Source organism: Thunnus thynnus, chromosome 16 (assembly GCF_963924715.1).
Source record: "Thunnus thynnus chromosome 16, fThuThy2.1, whole genome shotgun sequence".
Lineage (NCBI taxonomy): Eukaryota > Metazoa > Chordata > Actinopteri > Scombriformes > Scombridae > Thunnus > Thunnus thynnus.
The window spans coordinates 288,614-305,000 of NC_089532.1; the positions used below are offsets into that span (position 1 = coordinate 288,614).

The 16,387-nt window shown below is 42.9% G+C and overlaps 2 protein-coding genes across 2 annotated transcripts in view; one reads left to right on the forward strand and one right to left on the reverse strand.

The window, feature by feature from the left end:
- Window positions 1-1,430: 1,430 nt before the first annotated feature.
- sec23a (Sec23 homolog A, coat complex II component) overlaps window positions 1,431-16,387 on the reverse strand; it is a 24,769-nt gene continuing 9,812 nt past the window's right edge. Inside the window, 9 exon segments of the mRNA XM_067613395.1 lie at window positions 1,431-3,449; window positions 3,534-3,599; window positions 5,961-6,116; window positions 6,678-6,764; window positions 6,874-7,035; window positions 7,943-7,966; window positions 7,968-8,027; window positions 9,084-9,237; window positions 9,464-9,570. Of these exon segments, the coding sequence (XP_067469496.1) occupies window positions 3,360-3,449; window positions 3,534-3,599; window positions 5,961-6,116; window positions 6,678-6,764; window positions 6,874-7,035; window positions 7,943-7,966; window positions 7,968-8,027; window positions 9,084-9,237; window positions 9,464-9,570 (906 nt within the window). The 3' untranslated portion in view covers window positions 1,431-3,359.
- LOC137199250 (adenosine receptor A3) overlaps window positions 11,236-16,387 on the forward strand; it is a 5,824-nt gene continuing 672 nt past the window's right edge. Inside the window, exons 1-2 of the mRNA XM_067613396.1 lie at window positions 11,236-13,621; window positions 15,515-16,387. The exon at window positions 15,515-16,387 is cut by the window's right edge and continues 672 nt beyond it. Coding sequence (XP_067469497.1) covers window positions 12,925-13,621; window positions 15,515-15,672 — 855 coding nt within the window. The 5' untranslated portion in view covers window positions 11,236-12,924 and the 3' untranslated portion in view covers window positions 15,673-16,387. The remainder of the gene's footprint in view (window positions 13,622-15,514) is intronic.

The window sequence follows — 16,387 nt, forward strand, 5'->3', positions numbered from 1 at the left end:
ACACACACACATACACACACATTATACACACACACACACACACACACACTCAGCAGTATTGTATTTGAACAAACGCTGGAAATGTGACACACACACACACATACAGTTGTTGTCACGGCAACACAGATGCTTCCTGTTTCCTGGAGGAAGTGTGTGAAGAATGGCAGGAAGGGGAGGAGGGGGGGGGACTAATGGACCCCTGTTGTCATGGTAACACTGCAATCATGCAGCTCGGTAACCAGCCTGCAGGTGATTGGCTGCCGCCTGTCCAGGTGATCAGAGATCAATAGAAACATATTGATAACAGCTGCGTCTAATAATTAACATGAATAATTAACATTAATTAACGTGAGTGTGTTTGTTTTCACACAAAGATAGTTTGTGAGTGAAGACGCGTCACTCTGAACCGTCGCCGCTCCACAACTGATCAGATCAATAAATGAATCTGATGCTGAGTTCATTGAAACTTTAGATGTTGGAAGTTAAACAAGAAGATTCAGATTGTATTAAATGTTATTGATCATCTTGAGTCTGTTATTAAAACTAAATATATAGAGATAATCATCATTATTGATCCGTCTGAGATTAAAGCTGCGTTTTAATAATCAAACAAAACTTATTGAATTCAAACTGAATAAAAATAAAACTTACAATAAAACTTTACACGAGTGAAACGTGTGATCAGAGTTTTTCAGTTAAACTGTTGTTGGCGGGAAATAATAGTAACAGTAACCGGCCAATGGGGACGCGGCGCTGTAAGACCCGCCCACAAGAGGTCAGAGGTCAGCACAGCAGGAAGTCAAGTTTACCTTTGAGGTCATTTTTTAGTTTCAGTTCATTTTTATTCACTTCCAATGTATTTTTGTTTGTTTGTTTGTTTGTTTGTTTGTTTGTTTGTGCTGCCGCCTGCTGGTCAGTAACGAGCTGCACAACGAATGAACTGAATGATTCAAACTGACTTTAATTTCATTTATAAATAAAGAAAACAGCTGCTGGTTAATGAACTCATCAGACAACAGGAACGTTACATAAACGTTTATATTCATTCTGTTTATGGTTTGTTTGTTTGTTTATCTGTTCTTTCACCTGTTTTCCTCTCAGAGGAAATAAACTTTTAGCTTTATTGTGTTTTTATCCTCGATGGTTTAACTGTTACATATTTCCACTGTTGTCAAATCAATCAATCAATAAGACAGAAAAACATCATTGATCTGCATTTAAAGACTGATGAACTCTGATTGACTACAAGTAGAGAAACGTTTTCTGAACGTCTTTAGTTTATGTTGAACATTAAAACCTTCAGAGAACAAACAGACTGAAATCACTGTCAGTCAAATAATAGTGACGGTGTGAAATAATGTAAACAAACATAATCAGATAAACTGAATGAAAGAAATGAATCAGCTGACTCACAAACAGACGACAGCAGCTCAGCGACAGTTTTTATTAGAAAGAATGAAAACATGTCTTCTCTCTGCACAACTTTACTGTTTTACATTGAACAAAGTGGACAAACTGTTGAAACCCTGGTGAAACAGGCGACAGAGGGAAGCTGTAGTGTGAGAATACGTATGATCACATTTATTTACTGAACATAAAGAAAACTATTAAAACAATTCTGAGCTCAGCTTTCACATGCAGCTGTTTACTAAACAGATCAGATGTCTGCTCATCACATCTGTGTGCAGTCCGACACCTGCTGGTGAAAAACACTAAACACAACTACAAAATATGAACTGACGTCACAACTGCTGTTATAAACGCAGGTTTGATGTTTCTGACTGTTCCAGACGTCAACAAATGTCCATCAGAACAAGTTCATGTGTCTCATCTCTTCACCTCCAGTGTTGGGCAAGTTACCTGAAAACTCTTATTAATTACTGATGACATACTCGTTGTAGGAGTAATTACATTATTTTACTCATTACTCAGCAGAAAAAGTAACTTATTACTTTACTTATGGTGTATACAGCTGAGTGAACACACACACACACACACACACACACACACACACACACACACTGCATCTTCTGTATTTAACACACTAACTAGCAGGCAGGAAACTGGAAGGATTTACTGACCATCCAGCAGCTAGTGTTAGCGTTAGCGTAGCCTCAGTGATGCACACAGACCTCAGCTGCTCGCTTCACACACCTGAACTCTGAACTAAACCAGCATCAGGTGACTCCTGAATGTAGGCGTACCTGTGGCTAACGTTAGCATCAGGTGAGGCGTACCTGTGGCTAACGTTAGCATCAGGTGAGGCGTACCTGTGGCTAACGTTAGCATCAGGTGACTCCTGAATGTAGGCGTACCTGTGGCTAACGTTAGCATCAGGTGAGGCGTACCTGTGGCTAATGTTAGCATCAGGTGAGGCGTACCTGTGGCGTTTGCAGCCAGCTGAAAAACACAACGTCAATAATTTTTGTCCTCCTCCGGAGCGTCTGTCAGCTGACTGCAAAGATGACACTGATATCAACCCTCCATTAGTCCGGTCAGACAGCGAGCACGCCGACCCCCAGGTGTGAAAGAGCGTTACTAGGATTAGTAACTGTAATCTCGTCCACTACTGTTACTGAATAAAGTAATATGTTATAAAGTTCTGCGTTACTGCCCAACACTGGTCACCTCACAACAAGAATATTCCTCACAATAATATGATCTGGACTAAACAGAAACGTGACGGATGTCTGGAACAGCAGCGAGAGTCTGATTGATCACTTTGAACAGTTTGGAATCACATGACTGTGACTCTGCACCTGTACGTGCAGGTGTGAAATGTAAACAGTCTGCTGTCTGACAGGTGAGCTGATTTCTCTTCCGGTCGTTCTGTTGTGTTTGTGAAGTGGAGATATAAAGCAGCAGGTGTCTCAGGAGTCACACAAGTGCGATGTCAACAACATGCGTCGCTATTGGACGTCGCTGTTCTGAGAAGCACTAGCAGCTGGAGGATGACTGGTTGCCAAGGTAACGGCAGGCTGTGTCAGCTTGTTGGTTGGTTGGTTTTGATGAGAAGTTAGGCAGCAAAATGCAAAATGAAAACAAACATCCTGATGACAGGTGAGGCAGCAGGTGGGGTCAGATACGGGCAGGTGGGGTCAGATACGGGCAGGTGGGATCAGGTGGGGTCAGATATGGGCAGGTGGGGTCAGGTGGGGTCAGATACGGGCAGGTGGGATCAGGTGGGGTCAGATATGGGCAGGTGGGGTCAGGTGGGGTCAGATACGGGCAGGGGGGGTCAGGTGGGATCAGGTGGGGTCAGGTGGGGTCAGATACAGGCAGGTGGGATCAGGTGGGGTCAAATGGTGTCAGATACAGGCAGGTGGGGTCAGGCAGGGATCAGGTGGGGTCAGGTGGGGTCAGGCAGCACTGGAGACGGCGAGCTTCTTCAGGTGATCCATGAACACCTGCAGACTGACGTCGTCTGTCAGGATGGGAGCTCCAGACTCCTGCAGACAAACATGCTTCATTAATCACTCACAGGTCAAAGGTCAAGCTCAGGTTAATGCTACATGTGAGGTCAGAGTTCTCACCTGTCCCCAGGTGTACATGTTGTTGTGTGTCTGAGAGGGGTTCACTTTGGAGAGCAGGAAGCGAGCCTGGAAACATCATCATCATCATCATCATCATCAGTCTGTTTATATGTGTATATGTTGATATATAGTGTACATATAATGATGTATAGTGTATAGTATATATATAATGATGTAGTGTATATAGTATATATATATAATGATGTATAGTGTATATAGTATATATATGATGGTGTATATAGTATATATATAATGATGTATAGTGTATATAGTATATATATGATGGTGTATATAGTATATATATAATGATGTATAGTACATATATAATGATGTATAGCGTATAGTATACATATAATGATGTAGTGTATATAGTATATATATAATGATGTATAGTGTATATAGTATATATATGATGGTGTATATAGTATATATATAATGATGTATAGTGTATATAGTATATATATAATGATGTATAGTGTATAGTATACATATAATGATGTATAGTGTATATAGTATATATATAATGATGTATAGTGTATAGTATACATATAATGGTGTATAGTGTATATAGTATATATATGATGTATAGTGTATATAGTATATATATAATGATGTATAGTGTATAGTATACATATAATGGTGTATAGTGTATATAGTATATATATGATGTATAGTGTATATAGTATATATATAATGACGTATAGTGTATAGTATACATATAATGATGTATAGTGTATATAGTATATATATAATGATGTATAGTGTATATAGTATATATATAATGGTGTATAGTGTATATAGTATATATATAATGATGTATAGTGTATATAGTATATATATAATGATGTATAGTGTATAGTATACGTATAATGATGTATAGTGTATATAGTATATATATAATGATGTATAGTGTATATAGTATATATATGATGTATAGTGTATATAGTACATATATAATGATGTATAGTGTATAGTATACATATAATGGTGTATAGTGTATATAGTATATATATAATGATGTATAGTGTATAGTATACATATAATGATGTATAGTGTATATAGTATATATATGATGTATAGTCTATATAGTATATATATAATGATGTATAGTGTACAGTACATATATAATGATGTATAGTATATATATAATGATGTATAGTGTACAGTACATATATAATGATGTATAGTATATATATAATGATGTATAGTGTACAGTACATATATAATGATGTATAGTATATATAATGATGTATAGTGTATATAGTATATATATGATGATGTATAGTGTATAGTATATATAATGATGTATAGTGTATATAGTATATATATGATGATGTATAGTGTATAGTATATATAATGATGTATAGTGTATATAGTATATATATGATGATGTATAGTGTATATATAATGATGTATAGTGTATATATAATGATGTATAGTGTATATAGTATATATATGATGATGTATAGTGTATATATAATGATGTATAGTGTATATATAATGATGTATAGTGTATATATGATGATGTATAGTGTGTATATATAACGATGTATAGTGTATATATAATGATGTATAGTGTACAGTACATATATAATGATGTATAGTATATATATATATAATGATGTATAGTGTATATAGTATATATATGATGATGTATAGTGTATAGTATATATAATGATGTATAGTATATATATAATGATGTATAGTGTACAGTACATATATAATGATGTATAGTATATATATATATAATGATGTATAGTGTATATAGTATATATATGATGATGTATAGTGTATAGTATATATAATGATGTATAGTATATATATATATATAATGATGTATAGTATATATATATATATAATGATGTATAGTGTACAGTACATATATAATGATGTATAGTATATATATATATATATAATGATGTATAGTGTATATAGTATATATATGATGATGTATAGTGTATAGTATATATAATGATGTATAGTATATATAATGATGTATAGTGTACAGTACATATATAATGACGTATAGTATATATATAATGATGTATAGTATATATAATGATGTATAGTGTACAGTACATATATAATGACGTATAGTATATATATAATGATGTATAGTGTACAGTACATATATAATGATGTATAGTATATATATAATGATGTATAGTGTATATAGTATATATATGATGATGTATAGTGTATAGTATATATAATGATGTATAGTATATATAATGATGTATAGTGTACAGTACATATATAATGACGTATAGTATATATATAATGATGTATAGCATATATAATGATGTATAGTGTACAGTACATATATAATGATGTATAGTATATATATAATGATGTATAGTATATATATAATGATGTGTAGTGTATAGTACATATATAATGATGTATAGCATGTATATAGCGCTCCACCTGGCTGCCCCCGTGCTCCGTGTCGATGTATCTCGGCATGGGGAAGCGAGTGTGCAGAAGCTCCTGAGCGTCGTCCACCGGAGCCTGAAGGAGATGTCTGAAGTTCTCGTACTCAGGCATCTCCTGATAACCTGCCTTCCTCCACTGAGCCACCGTCTGACAGGGAGACAGGTGGGGAGAGAGAGACAGACAGGTGGGGAGAGAGAGACAGACAGGAAGTATATATGGTGTACCTCTCCGTGTGTATGACATCACGCAGGAAGTATATATAGTGTACCTCTCTGTGTGTATGACATCACACAGGAAGTATATATAGTGTACCTCTCCGTGTGTATGACATCACACAGGAAGTATATATAGTGTACCTCTCCGTGTGTATGACATCACACAGGAAGTATATATAGTGTACCTCTCTGTGTGTATGACATCACACAGGAAGTATATATAGTGTACCTCTCCATATGTATGACATCACACAGGAAGTATATATAGCGTACCTCTCCGTGTGTATGACATCACACAGGAAGTATATATAGTGTACCTCTCCGTGTGTATGACATCACACAGGAAGTATATATAGCGTACCTCTCCGTGTGTATGACATCACACAGGAAGTATATATAGTGTACCTCTCCGTGTGTATGACATCACACAGGAAGTATATATAGTGTACCTCTCCGTGTGTATGACATCACACAGGAAGTATATATAGTGTACCTCTCCGTGGTAGATGAGGATCTGGAAGAAAGTGTCCATCAGCAGGATTCTGTCTGGCAGGATGCTGCTGCTGTCCAACAGGACCGGCTGAAACACAGACACTCTGATCAATCACTCATCAATCGTAATACTATACAGATGTGTACAGGTGTATGTCCAGGTGTGTACAGGTGAACAGCTGGCGGCGTGTGTGTACCTCAGGTGGGCCGTTGAAGGAGTAAGCGTACAGCACAGGTTGGATCATGATGAGCGCCTGCGTCAGGTCCTGTCTGTTGAACTGATGTCTGTAATATGAACTCTCATCTGGACTGTTGTTGAACACCTGGAGGAACGGAGAGCGCCGCAGGTGGAACATGAACTGAAAGAGACGTACAGGTAGAGGTGGGAGTTAGTCTTCACCTTCAAATCTCAAGTTACTGCGGTGAGAATCAAGCAAGTCAAGTCCAGTCATACAGGAAGTCTGACGATCGACCCAGTTTACACATTTAAATCAGTTAAAAGACGGTCGTCATGAAAAGTTTTATTTTGAACAGTAATGAAAACTGCTGCAGCCTGCTTACACTTCATACATCTTATTGATATTTGACATGTTGTGCAATCAATAACAAGCCTCCTAAATGAACAATGGAGCCTCTAAAGTTTGTATAACAAACAATGACATGACAGTACGAAGCCTCCGGCCGTGGCTCCCCTTCATCTACATGCAGAGTGTGTCAGTAAGGTGTCGGACCGCCACCTGCCGACAGAACAGCTTCAGAGCTCCTTGTGACTGATTCTACTGGAAGGATGAACAACATTCCTCATCAAGATATTCCCTCATTGGGTGTTGATGTGGTGGTGAGAGCGCTGTACAACAGCTTGGTCCAAACCCTCCCAGAGGTGTTTACTGATGTCTTTCCCATAGATCTAGATCCAGATGTCACTGGTTCCTGTTGAAACACCAGCCAGATGAACAGTCTCCGTGACTGAAGCTGCTGCCACAGAGCAGGATGTTAACTGCCTAACGGTACCACGCAGTGCATCTGTGTGGAAATATCTGCGTTATGTTTCTCCACTCATTTACTCCGATTTGTCCTTTTATTTGTCACCCGTCTGTGTATTAAATGCTTCATCATCATCATCTCATCAGCATCTGTCTGATGTGAGGTCTGTCTACTGTCCGCCGTGCAGCACAACACAGATCCCTCTGACGAGTCCACCTCTGCATACAGAGAGTATTATGGGATGTGTTCAGGTACAGTATAGTATTATGGGATGCGGATCACCTGAGGATAGAGGGAGAAGGTCTCAGGTCTCGGAGAATCTGAAGGAGTTGGGATCGTCTTTGTGGTAATCTCCGAACTTCTGACACTGAGGAGACAGAGAGTTTTATTAGTATTAATAATGAGCAACTATAAGCTCGTATCAAACCGTTTTTAAGTAAAATAATTGAAAAGCTGTTTTTCAACAACTTCTTGGAACCAAACAACCGTTTTGATATCTTCCGGTCAGACCACATCACAGCACTGATGCTCCTGTTCAGGTCTTCATGAACATCCATTTAAACACCGTCAGCGTCTCAGTATTACTGGATCTCAGTGCAACATAGAACTGGACAGACTGGGAAACTGGGTGGGACTTTCTGGCACAGTACTAAACTGGTGTGAATCCTACTTAAAGGACGGGGACTACTTTGTGTCTGTAGGTAATTACACATCTGAGCAGACTAAAATGACACGCGGAGTTCCCCAAGGCTCCATTCTGGGGCCTCTTCTGTTCAACATCTACAAACTCCCACCGGCTCAGATTATGAGAAACAACTAAATATGTTACCACGGTTACGCAGATAACACACCGTATCACCAGGGGACTCTGGTCCAGTACAAGCACTGAGTAAGAGCACTGAACAAATCAATGATTGGATGTGTCAGAATTTTATTCAATTAAACAAAGATCAAACTGAAGTCATTGTTTTTGGAGCCGAGAAAGAACGTTTAAAAGTCGATAATGTTAAAAACCACAAACCAAGCCAGCCTGCTGGTTTATAAAGCACTGAATGGTCTCTGATCTGCTGCTACATTATGAACCATCCAGACTCTCAGGTGGTCTGGATCAGGTCTGGATCAGGTTTTATGCTCCACATATCTGAACAAACTCTCAGTTCTTTAAACCACAGCTGAAGATTTTCTGTTTGTCTTTATTGAATCAAATAATTATTCATTTCTTCATTTCTTGTAACTTTTATTCTTGTATTTTATTCTATTTTAGCGTCTTTTTATTCTCTTTAATGATGATTTTTAATTGTATTTAAATGTTTTTATGCCTTGTTGCTGAAACCTGCTGTGTAAATAAACTCGCCTCGCCTATTGATGACACAGACAAACGTTGAGCAGCGGGGATCGAACCTGTGACCTCTGCATGACTCACCAGCCTGATGAGCTGTCTGTCCAACCATCTGAGGACATCAGGCCCCTCCTCCGTCTCCGCCCGGTACACCGCCAGCCTCGCCATGAGGATGGCTGCCGCCTCCTGATCGAAGGACGCCGCGATGCTCTGGATCTGAGTCTGAGCGTCTGCCCAGCTAAAGGGGGGGGGGGGGGATGACATCACACCTCTGACATCACAGACATGTTTTACTTCTGTCTAATAATGTGTGAGGTGTTTAAACACATCAGGTGGTCCGTGGGAGGCGTCATTAAGATAATCATGATAAATACCTGAGTCAGGTCCTGTACAGGTGTGCAGTATATACAGGTGTGTGTGTGTGTGTGTGTGTGTGTGTGTGTGTGTGTGTGTGTGTGTCTTACTTTCGGGCGGTGGTGGTCACTCGGATGCGTCTCTGTCCTGATGAGTGTTGGTACTGAGTGACAAACTGCAGAGCTCCTCGGCCGCCCTGAGGGATCGGAGCGTTGTGCTGCAAAACAGAAACAGCGTTTTATAGACGAGCTGCGGATCAATAATCATATTCTGCTCATTTCCAGCCTCTATATTTATATTCTGGGGCTCTACTGGAATAAAAACTCTTTATTTATCTTCTACTGGTCCTTTATGCAGCCCCTCAGTTCAGCCTCTGTCTGAAACAGGCCGTTTTAGCTCCTGTCTCTTTAAGGCCCCGCCTCCTGATGAGCCCGCTCTGTTCTGATTGGTCAGCTTCAGGAAGCTTGCTCCGGCTCCGGAGGCTACGTAAACAAACTGTGGTATACTAACCTTAGCAACAACCTTAGCAACCAAGGCTACAGAATGGACGGCTGCGTATGGACGCGTGTGACGAGTCGGCGTATTATTAGAAAGAACGTCGTTCACATCAGGAGCTCAAACCAGCGGCGCTCGCGTCGGGCCTCGCTGTTAACCTGCCGCCTGTCTGAGCGTCGTCCATCGCCAGATCACCAGTCAGTGCACAGATTTGATGCTCGGTATCATGTTTGTTAAATCTACGCCTGCAGCACATCACGTCAAACTGACAGCTGGTGTCCATTTCAAACACAAACAGACTGTCACTACTGTCTGATGCAGCTTCGCACACCTGCATTTATTTATTTATTTATGGGTACAGGGGCCATGCGAGGTCCCAGCCTGTCAGAGGGAATCCAACCGTTCACACACTGACGGCGCAGCCATCAGGAGCAACTTGGGGTTCAGTATCTTGCCCAAAGACACTTCGACATGCAGACCGGAGGAGCCGGGAATCGAACCGCCGATCTTCTGATTACTGGACGACCCGCTCTACCTCCACAGCCACCACATGATTTTTACTGTTCAGTAACTTGCAACATAGTCTTAAAACCCAACATGAAAAAAAAAAGTGATATATTTATGCCATATCGACCACCCGTAGGTTTCTGCAGACGTTTACATTAAGTTTCTGAACTTTGATCATGTTTAACATCCGACATTAGAACAGGATATAAATAACAAAAGCAGAATATGAACCCTTGATACCCATGATACATGATCAATTAGATTATTATTTGATGCTGCACATCTCAGGTGATGTCACATGTCTCTGCAGTGTTTCTACCGGCGGCCTTCTCCAGGAGTAACTAACCCTAACTAACCCTAACTGACCCTAACTGACCCTAACTGACCCTAACTGACCCTAACTGACCCTAACTAACCCTAACTGACCCTAACTAACCCTAACTAACCCTAACTAACCCTAACTGACCCTAACTGACCCTAACTGACCCTAACTAACCCTAACTGACCCTAACTGACCCTAACTAACCCTAACTGACCCTAACTGACCCTAACTGACCCTAACTAACCCTAACTGACCCTAACTGACCCTAACTAACCCTAACTGACCCTAACTAACCCTAACTAACCCTAACTGACCCTAACTGACCCTAACTGACCCTAACTAACCCTAACTGACCCTAACTGACCCTAACTGACCCTAACTGACCCTAACTGACCCTAACTGACCCTAACTAACCCTAACTGACCCTAACTAACCCTAACTAACCCTAACTAACCCTAACTAACCCTAACTGACCCTAACTGACCCTAACTGACCCTAACTAACCCTAACTAACCCTAACTAACCCTAACTAACCCTAACCCAGGATGCTGACAGCTGCAGAGTGAACATACAGGTGTCAGAGTATACAGGTCCTGCAGGTGCACTAACAGCAGCAGAGTGAACAAACGCTTTAACCTGAAGAGTTTCTACTCTGCTGCTCACATGACAGCAAATGAATCTGAGTCATAAAACATAAACACACACACACACACACACACACACACACACACACACACAGACAGGCAGGACGTCTGATGTGTGTTCAGGTGGAGAATCCTGCTCTCTGATTGGCTGCTTCACACCTGAATCCAACCAGAGCTGCTCAGTGGTCTGAGGTTTAACAGCAGGGTGACGATGATTACACACCTGTACACCTGTCATTACCTGAGTCAGGCTGTGTGACACGTGCGTGCGCACACACACACACACACACACACACACACACACACACAGGATATTGGATGTTCAGGTAGTGTTGACACTACAGCACTTGTCAGCAGATAACTGTGTGTGTGTGTGTGTGTGTGTGTGTGTGTGTGTGTGTGTGTGCGTGTGTGTGTGCGTGTATGTGTGTGTGTGCGTGTATGTGTGTGCCCTCATCATCCTCTCAGCAGGTGACTGACAGCGTCACCACGGCAACGCCTCCTCTGGAGACACACACACACACACGCAGCAGGACACGCCTCTGTCAGTCTGCTCTGTGATTCACTGTGATCGTCTCTGATCAGATCTGATCGATGACTTTAAAGATCAAACAGGTCACTGAAGGCATCATCCTCTGGTTTGACCTTTGACCCCTCTGACTTTGCTTCACTGGACCGACAGAAAGTTGAGGAACTAAAACACACTGTGAGCTCCTGTTTGTGCTTCTGCCTCGTCTGATTGGTTCCTTCACCGTGGAGCAGAGCGGACGGTTTGCTCCTGCAGAGGAAACAGGTTGTTTGTACTTTAACAGATATCTGATGATATTTCAACATCAGTGCGAGTCTCTCGGTGAGTTCGGTTCAGTCGGCTCACCGCTGTGACTCATCACACTTCATGTAAACTCTGCGGTGACGGAGGTCGGACCGAGCGGCTCTGCAGGATTTACAGTCTGTTTATATCAGAGACGTCCGCTCGGCTCTGAGCTTCAGACTGAAGGAGTGTGGAGTCGATTTCATCTTTCTGAAGACACGAGTTTAAACTTCAGCATCATCCTCGAGCCAGAAAACAACCTTCACACACGAGGAGTAAGCCGAGGTGGAAGCCGCAGGAAAGAAACTAAAAGTGGAATAAATCTTTTAGGTCATTTTTGTTTCAAGCAAAAATGCCTCAAAAAAGAAATCACAGATAGAAGATGGACTTTGTTCTATTTTCTGACATTTAATGGACAACTTGATAAATCGATGATGGAAATGCTCGTTATCAGCTTCCCTACTGGAGACTTTGATTGGGTTTGAGCTTCAGCATCATGTCAGAGTCAGAAAAACATACTTTGTAAAAGAAGAAGCAGAGGTGAAGCTGGGAAGCTGTTTCCAAACATCTGTCACTTTTTAATTGTCTAGAAATAGTTCAGACTTCATATTTGTAGAGAGAAGTTGGTGGTTTTCCTGCTCAGTCTGATCACAGCAGCACCTGGTGGACGATAGAGGAACTGCAGATGAACACGTGTGTCGCTGCTGCTTTCTGGACAAAAAGGTCTCCAAGTGTCATCAGATGTCTGATCTGTGATGTAATCGAGACACACGTCCTGCTCTGTGTCTGAAGATGGCCGAGGCTCTGCAGACACTATACGCCGTCCTGATGGTTGTGTCGGGCGTGGCTTCCATCTGCGGGAACCTCCTCCTCCTGCTGGTGCTCCTCCTCCACAAGGATCTCCAGGCGGACACGCTGGGCCTCACCCTGAGCTTCAGCCTCAGTGACCTGGCCCTCGGACTCTCCATCATCCCCTTCGGAGTCTACAACAGCCTGGCTCGGCCCGGTGGGTACACCAGCGAGGGGGTCCTGTGTCAGGGCAGCGGCTTCATCTTCCTCCTGCTGCAGACATCCTCCATACACTCGCTGACGTGGGCCACCGTCGACAAGTTCACCGAGATCTGCTTTGCACTCAGCTACTGCAGCATCTGGACGGCCGGACGGAGCCGGGTGGTGCTGGCGCTGGTCTGGTCCTTCTGCCTGCTGAACGCTGTCCTGCCCCTGCTGGGGTTTGGCAGCTACGCCTACAGCGAGTCACGGTTCCTCTGCTGCCCGAGCTTCACGCCCGACAACAGGCATTACGTGGTGCTGTGGATGTTAGCGGGCATCGTGGCGCCAATCCTCACCATGTGCTCTCTGTATGGATACATCGTTTATGTGGCCCGGAAACAGGCCAGGAGGGGAACCTTCATGTGCAATGAGCTACACTGCTTCTACGTTCCTGCCAACAATTACCTGAGGAGCTCCATCGTCATGGTCACAACCTCAGGTGAGCTCATGCTCCGCCCTGATTAGTCGCTGACACAGGCTACCTCTGCAACTAGTCCCTCTACCTCTGTAACTAGTCCCTCTATCTCTAACTAGTCCCTCTACCTCTGTAGTCCCTCTACCTCTGTAGTCCCTCTACCTCTAACTAGTCCCTCTACCTCTAAGTAGTCCCTCTACCTCTGTAGTCCCTCTACCTCTAACTACTCCCTCTACCTCTGTAGTCCCTCTACCTCTGTAACTAGTCCCTCTACCTCAGTAACTAGTCCCTCTACCTCTAACTCGTCCCTCTACCACTAACTAGTCCCTCTACCTCTGTAGTCCCTCTACCTCTAACTAGTCCCTCTACCTCTAACTAGTCCCTCTACCTCTAACTAGTCCCTCTACCTCTGTAGTCCCTCTAGCTCTAACTATTCCCTCTACCTCTAACTAGTCCCTCTACCTCTGTAACTAGTCCCTCTGCCTCTGTAGTCCCTCTACCTCTAACTAGTCCCTCTACCTCTGTAACAAGTCCCTCTAGCTCTAACTAGTCCCTCTACCTCTGTAACTAGTCCCTCTGCCTCTGTAGTCCCTCTACCTCTAACTAGTCCCTCTACCTCTGTAACAAGTCCCTCTACCTCTGTAACTAGTCCCTCTAGCTCTAACTAGTCCCTCTACCTATGCAACTAGTCCCTCTACCTCTAACTAGTCCCTCTACCTCTAACTAGTCCCTCTACCTCTGTAACTAGTCCCTCTACCTCTAACTAGTCCCTCTACCTCTAACTAGTCCCTCTACCTCTGTAACTAGTCCCTCTACCTCTAACTAGTCCCTCTACCTCTAACTAGTCCCTCTACCTCTGTAACTAGAGTCCCTCTACCTCTAACTAGTCCCTCTACCTCTAACTAGTCCATCTACCTCTAACTAGTCCCTCTACCTCTGCAACTAGTCAGTCTACCTCTAACTAGTCCCTCTACCTCTGTAGTCCCTCTACCTCTAACTAGTTCCTCTACCTCTGTAACAAGTCCCTCTACCTCTGTAACTAGTCCCTCTACCTCTAACTAGTCCCTCTACCTCTGTAGTCCCTCTAGCTCTAACTAGTCCCTCTACCTCTAACTAGTCCCTCTACCTCTGTAGTCCCTCTAGCTCTAACTATTCCCTCTACCTCTAACTAGTCCCTCTACCTCTGTAACTAGTCCCTCTGCCTCTGTAGTCCCTCTACCTCTAACTAGTCCCTCTACCTCTGTAACAAGTCCCTCTAGCTCTAACTAGTCCCTCTACCTCTAACTAGTCCCTCTACCTCTGTAACTAGTCCCTCTGCCTCTGTAGTCCCTCTACCTCTGTAAAAAGTCCCTCTACCTCTGTAACTAGTCCCTCTAGCTCTAACTAGTCCCTCTACCTCTGTAACTAGTCCCTCTGCCTCTGTAGTCCCTCTACCTCTAACTAGTCCCTCTACCTCTGTAACAAGTCCCTCTACCTCTGTAACTAGTCCCTCTAGCTCTAACTAGTCCCTCTACCTATGCATCTAGTCCCTCTACCTCTAACTAGTCCCTCTACCTCTAACTAGTCCCTCTACCTCTGTAACTAGTCCCTCTACCTCTAACTAGTCCCTCTACCTCTAACTAGTCCCTCTACCTCTGTAACTAGTCCCTCTACCTCTAACTAGTCCCTCTACCTCTGCAACTAGTCAGTCTACCTCTAACTAGTCCCTCTACCTCTGTAGTCCCTCTACCTCTAACTAGTTCCTCTACCTCTGTAACAAGTCCCTCTACCTCTGTAACTAGTCCCTCTAGCTCTAACTAGTCCCTTTACCTATGCAACTAGTCCCTCTGCCTCTGTAGTCCCTCTACCTCTAACTAGTTCTAGGCTCTGCTGTGACCATGTGACCTGGTCGTGTGCTAACTAACAGTCTGTTTGCAGTGTGTCTGCTGGTCTGCTGGTTGCCCTACATCTCTGTGTGTCTGTACGAGACGTTCAGCGGTCAGCAGAGTCCCGCGGTGACCTCTGCCCTCTCCGCTTGGCTAGTCCTGACCAGCGCCGCCCTCAACCCCTGGATCACCTGCATGATGCAGACGTGAGTACGACTCTGACACACCATGAAACATTAGGATTGTTGTCGTTATGGACAGAAACATAACTTCTGTTTGTCTGTATGTCTCCAGCAGGTACAGGGCAGCGGTGCGTAGAAGCATCATCAGGTTTATTCGGATGTGTTCGTGTTCTGGGACGTCTCTGGAGTCCCGCCCCCAAAGCTCCGCCCTCCACCTGGACACAGCTAATCGCATCAGCACAACGACGGCAACAACGTGCCCACCTTCATCACCAAAAACACCCACACCAACACCACCATGATCAACGCCACCGCTACCACCTCTTCATCATCAGACCATCAGGGTAATGTTTGTCACAAGATGCACTGAGAAGTGCACTGTGGGAAATGTAGTTCATCCTTTCATCCTCTGTCTCACAGTTGGACAGATGAAGACAGTTGCTGTTTATTCCACTCTGCAGACGTTCAGCTGAGACATTTCTGTCGATCCGTCTGACACTTTGATTGGATGTTTGTCATGAGATGTGTCCACAACCTCTGTGAGCTTATTTCTTTGGTTTCCTTTGATCAATAAACCTTTAATCACTCACCGGACTGAGCTGGAAACACATTTTTATCTCTTTATTTCTGCCCACTAAAACCTTGAATGTGTCTGTAACTATCATCAGTGTCTCAGTGGGATTCATAAAAGAATCATCTGTGATCTGAGCTGCTGCTGCTTTTACTCTGCCGCCCCCTGCTGT